Source organism: Megalops cyprinoides, chromosome 5 (assembly GCF_013368585.1).
Source record: "Megalops cyprinoides isolate fMegCyp1 chromosome 5, fMegCyp1.pri, whole genome shotgun sequence".
NCBI lineage: Eukaryota > Metazoa > Chordata > Actinopteri > Elopiformes > Megalopidae > Megalops > Megalops cyprinoides.
Window position 1 is genome coordinate 31,737,711 of NC_050587.1, and position 3,759 is coordinate 31,741,469.

At 50.6% G+C, this 3,759-nt stretch overlaps 1 protein-coding gene across 1 annotated transcript; it reads left to right on the forward strand.

Moving 5' to 3' along the window:
• Window positions 1–276: 276 nt before the first annotated feature.
• Window positions 277–2,999, forward strand: LOC118778437 (globoside alpha-1,3-N-acetylgalactosaminyltransferase 1-like). The gene is made up of 4 exons (XM_036529966.1): window positions 277–310; window positions 401–454; window positions 1,596–1,658; window positions 2,053–2,999. Exons 1-4 carry the CDS (start codon window positions 277–279, stop codon window positions 2,997–2,999), a joined length of 1,098 nt encoding a protein of 365 aa, XP_036385859.1.
• The last annotated feature ends 760 nt before the right edge of the window (window positions 3,000–3,759 follow it).

The window sequence follows — 3,759 nt, forward strand, 5'->3', positions numbered from 1 at the left end:
CTCCGCTCTGGCTCCCTCACATCTGGTTGCTTTGGACAGGGTCCACGAGCGCGGCTCGCATTCCACAGCTGCGAAAAGAGAGAGAAAGAAGGAGCGGAAAGGAGAGACGGAAGAAAGGAAGGAGAGAGCGCAAAAAAGGAGAGGAGAAGAAGGAGCGAGGAGAGGAGAGGGAGAGAAAAAGACGTACGAAGGCACCAAGGAAAGGGTGGCAGAGAGATTGACCAAGGAAGAGGGAAAAGCAAAGGCCTACAGAGGCCGGTCGGCTCAAGCGAAAGAATGGCCCGCCTCCTGAACGTCTCAGCCCTTTCAGGTCAGTGCTGCTCGCAGGGCGTCTCTCCGTCCCTGCGGCCTGCAGAGCATCGGCGTTGCGTGCCTCCCTCTCTCCATCCCTCCCTCTCAGCCGACCACCTGACACGGCCGCTGGTGTGCCACGCGTCGCCTTTCCAGGCTGCAGGTGTCCGCTCGGGCGCTATTTGGCACAGATTCTCTTTCGCTGCATTTTTGGGTGTATGTGTGTGTGTGTGTGTGTGTGTGTGTATGCGTATCTACACGTAACAACTGCAACTGTGACCTAGAACATTGGATCTTTTTTCTCTTTTTTTCAAGCAAAAAACTGAATACCGTTTCGATGGCTTTGATCCGAAAAAATACTTCTGAGTGTTAGCACTACCCTAGGTTCTGGGCGAACTGCAGTAGCTCATATAAGAGGTGTCAGTTGAAATCATCAGATTTCCAGACGCTGGGTCTGCTTGCGGTTGTGAGATCAAGGTGTTATCACATGGCTGCGCCCTCACACCTCCAGTGTCCCCGCTCTAATTAGATTCTGTGAATGGAGTAAATTACAAGCACGTGCAATTCTGGCTTCCAATTGGACGAGCCGGAAAAATGCATTCCTTGCATGCTTCGCGTGTACTCGTAAGATTTCGTTCCTCTGTCCGCAGAATTTATAGGTGCAGCACTGAAGAACATAAATAGCAATTATGTGTTCCTTCTCCAGGTCCAGGAATTTAGAGGCAATACTTTCTGTCATATTTTGATAACAGATGCAAAGAGATGACAGTATTTCAACCAGTGACTGTATGTATACACCAACACTTCGCTTTGGCATGATGCAGAATTGCATCAGAGGTACATTTAAGGACAACTTGTCTTGAGGAAGAACAATCACATGCCTCCTTCATAATGGCTGACGTAAATGTATAGCCATACCTAGTTTCTCTGTCTGCTGGTGTGTATAGTTTGACTCATTCTCATTTTCCGTAAAACAGAGTACTGCACTGAAAGTGCTTAAGACCACATGGGAGGAAGTGAAGTAAAAGGAAACGGAAAATAGTCAATGGCTTGTCACGTCGCTGCAAAATGTTTAACTTTGAGACCAAAGTATTGGGTTATGTTCTTTTCATTAACACAGCAGTGAAATTTATTTCGTGCGGCTGCTGCCTGCTGTGGGATAAAATTACATTTTTTTGAAAGGAAAACTGAACTGAAGAGCGAGAGATTTTTCCATATATTAACAGCATGGGGGGGCTTTACCAGTGACAGTCTTGCCCTTGTTAAATACGTTACGCTTGAGTTTTATGTTGCCTGTGCCGCAGGGTTGGAGAGAGTGACCAAGAGGCGTCTGCTCCTGGCCTGTTTGCTTTTGTCTGGAGTCATCTGTAAGTGAAGAGCGTCTGCAGAAATCACTGCTTACAGACTTCAAGCAGAACCCTTGGGATGTGTCAATCTGTTCCTGTCCCACTGGGTTTCAGTCATTCTCAATAGGTCACAATCTCCTATAGGCTATTTTAAAATATCACTAAATTACGACTCAGTAAAATATTCCCGTAATCTTTTAATAAATTAATGTGCTTAACTTACATGAATGTGAGTTGATATAAAAAAAAAATCCCTCATAAACTGAACTCATGGTCCATTGCATCATTAAGACCTGTCACTGTTTGGTAATTTTACTCTACTGTTTAGCAGTATGGCTGTTCCTATGGGTATCCATGTTGGGTCAATAAAGAAAGAAACACCAAAATCGTTCTCCTGACTTGAGCTCTGTTTCAGACTTCTTACGAGGAAGAAAGGGGGCGGTTTTGAACACACCAGCCCTCACCCCTCTGCCTGAGTCAGAGGAGGGGGCCCTCTCGAGCGAGGACGAGAGGGACGAGGACTCCCCTGTCCTCCTGAACATGACGTCCTGGAGCGCGCCGGTGGTGTGGGGCGACAGCGCAGTGTCCGAGTGGCGGAGGAGGGAGTTCTCAAACACGGCCTTCCGGGTGGGCTTGGCCGTGTTCGTGGTGGGCCGCTACTCGCAGTACCTCCCGCACTTCATCGCCTCAGCCGAGCACTACTTCATGCGGGGGGACGCTGTCATCTACTACATCTTGACGGACAACCTCCGCAATGTCCCCACCCTGCAGCTGGGCTCGGGCAGGCGGATGCGGGCGCTGCAGGTGACGGAGATGCCCCAGTGGGACCGCCTGTCCCGGGTGCGGATGTCCCTGCTGGCCTCGGCCATCAAGGAACAGATCCAAAGGGAGGTGGAGTACGTCTTCTGCATGGACGTGGACCAGGAGTTCGTCAACCCCGTGGGCACCGAGATCCTGGGTGAGCTGGTGGCCACCCTGCACCCTGAATACTACGGCATGCCCCTGTACACCTACCCCTACGAGAAGGCTGAGGTCTCCCTGGCCTTCGTGGAGGAGGGGGAGGGCGACTTCTACTACACATCGGAGCTGTACGGAGGCCTGTGCTCCGAGGTGTACGCCTTGACGCGGGCCTGCTCCCAGTTCATCCTGCAGGACTCAGAGGCCAGCTTTCACGCCCTGCAGTACGAGGAGAGCTACCTGAACCGCTACCTGATCAACCGCCGCCCCACCTGTGTGCTCTCCCCGGAGTACAGCTGGTGGGACTCTCCTCGGTCCCCTGAGGTCCCTGTCCAGAGGATCGTCTCGTTGGGGAGGGAGTGCGCCTCGCTAGAGCCCCAGAAACGAGCAGCCCGGAGGTGCTGACAGGAGAGGAGAAGAGAGGATAGGGAGAGGGGAAGAAAGGATTTGGAGAAAAGGGGAGGAGGAGGGAGATCAGATGGGGAGGAAGAAAAAGAAAGGAAAGGAGAGGAGGAGAAGATAGATGGAGAAAAGAAGAGGGGGCAAGGAGATCAGAGGGGAAGGGAGGAGACAAGAGGAAAGGAGAGGAGAGGAGGAGGAGAGGATATCAGAAGAGAGGCGAGGAGAAGGGAAGAAGGAGAGCACAGCTCACAGGACACACATTTCCACACAAACTGACACCTTTTGAAAAGGTTAATGTGAGATTAAGCTGTAAATAATTAGCACTGTCATAACTCAGCTACCAAACTCTGAGTCAACTATTTGTATTCTGTTTGTATGTGTGCGTGTGCAGTGCCTCTGTGTCCCCGGGAAAAAAAAAAAAGATTTGCCAACCTGCATACATAGGGAGATATTTTGTGGTCAACAGCACGGAGTTATAATGAATGGCAGTGTTAGGATACAGCTGGAAGGGTTTGTGATTTCCTGTGATAGGAGCAGGCAGTGAGCCCCAACTTCAAACTGCCCTGGCTCAATCATTAACTCAAGCTGGCATTTCAAGGTCTGTAAATGATATGAACTGGAAGAACAGCAGGCTTTTCAGCGGTACTTATGTCACAGGACGGTAAACCCTGCACTGCATTGTGGGTGCACTTTGAGCGTGATGTAGCGGGCCATCTCAGATACAGTCCTTCCGCACTGCTTTCCTGTCAGTGATCCAGTGGGC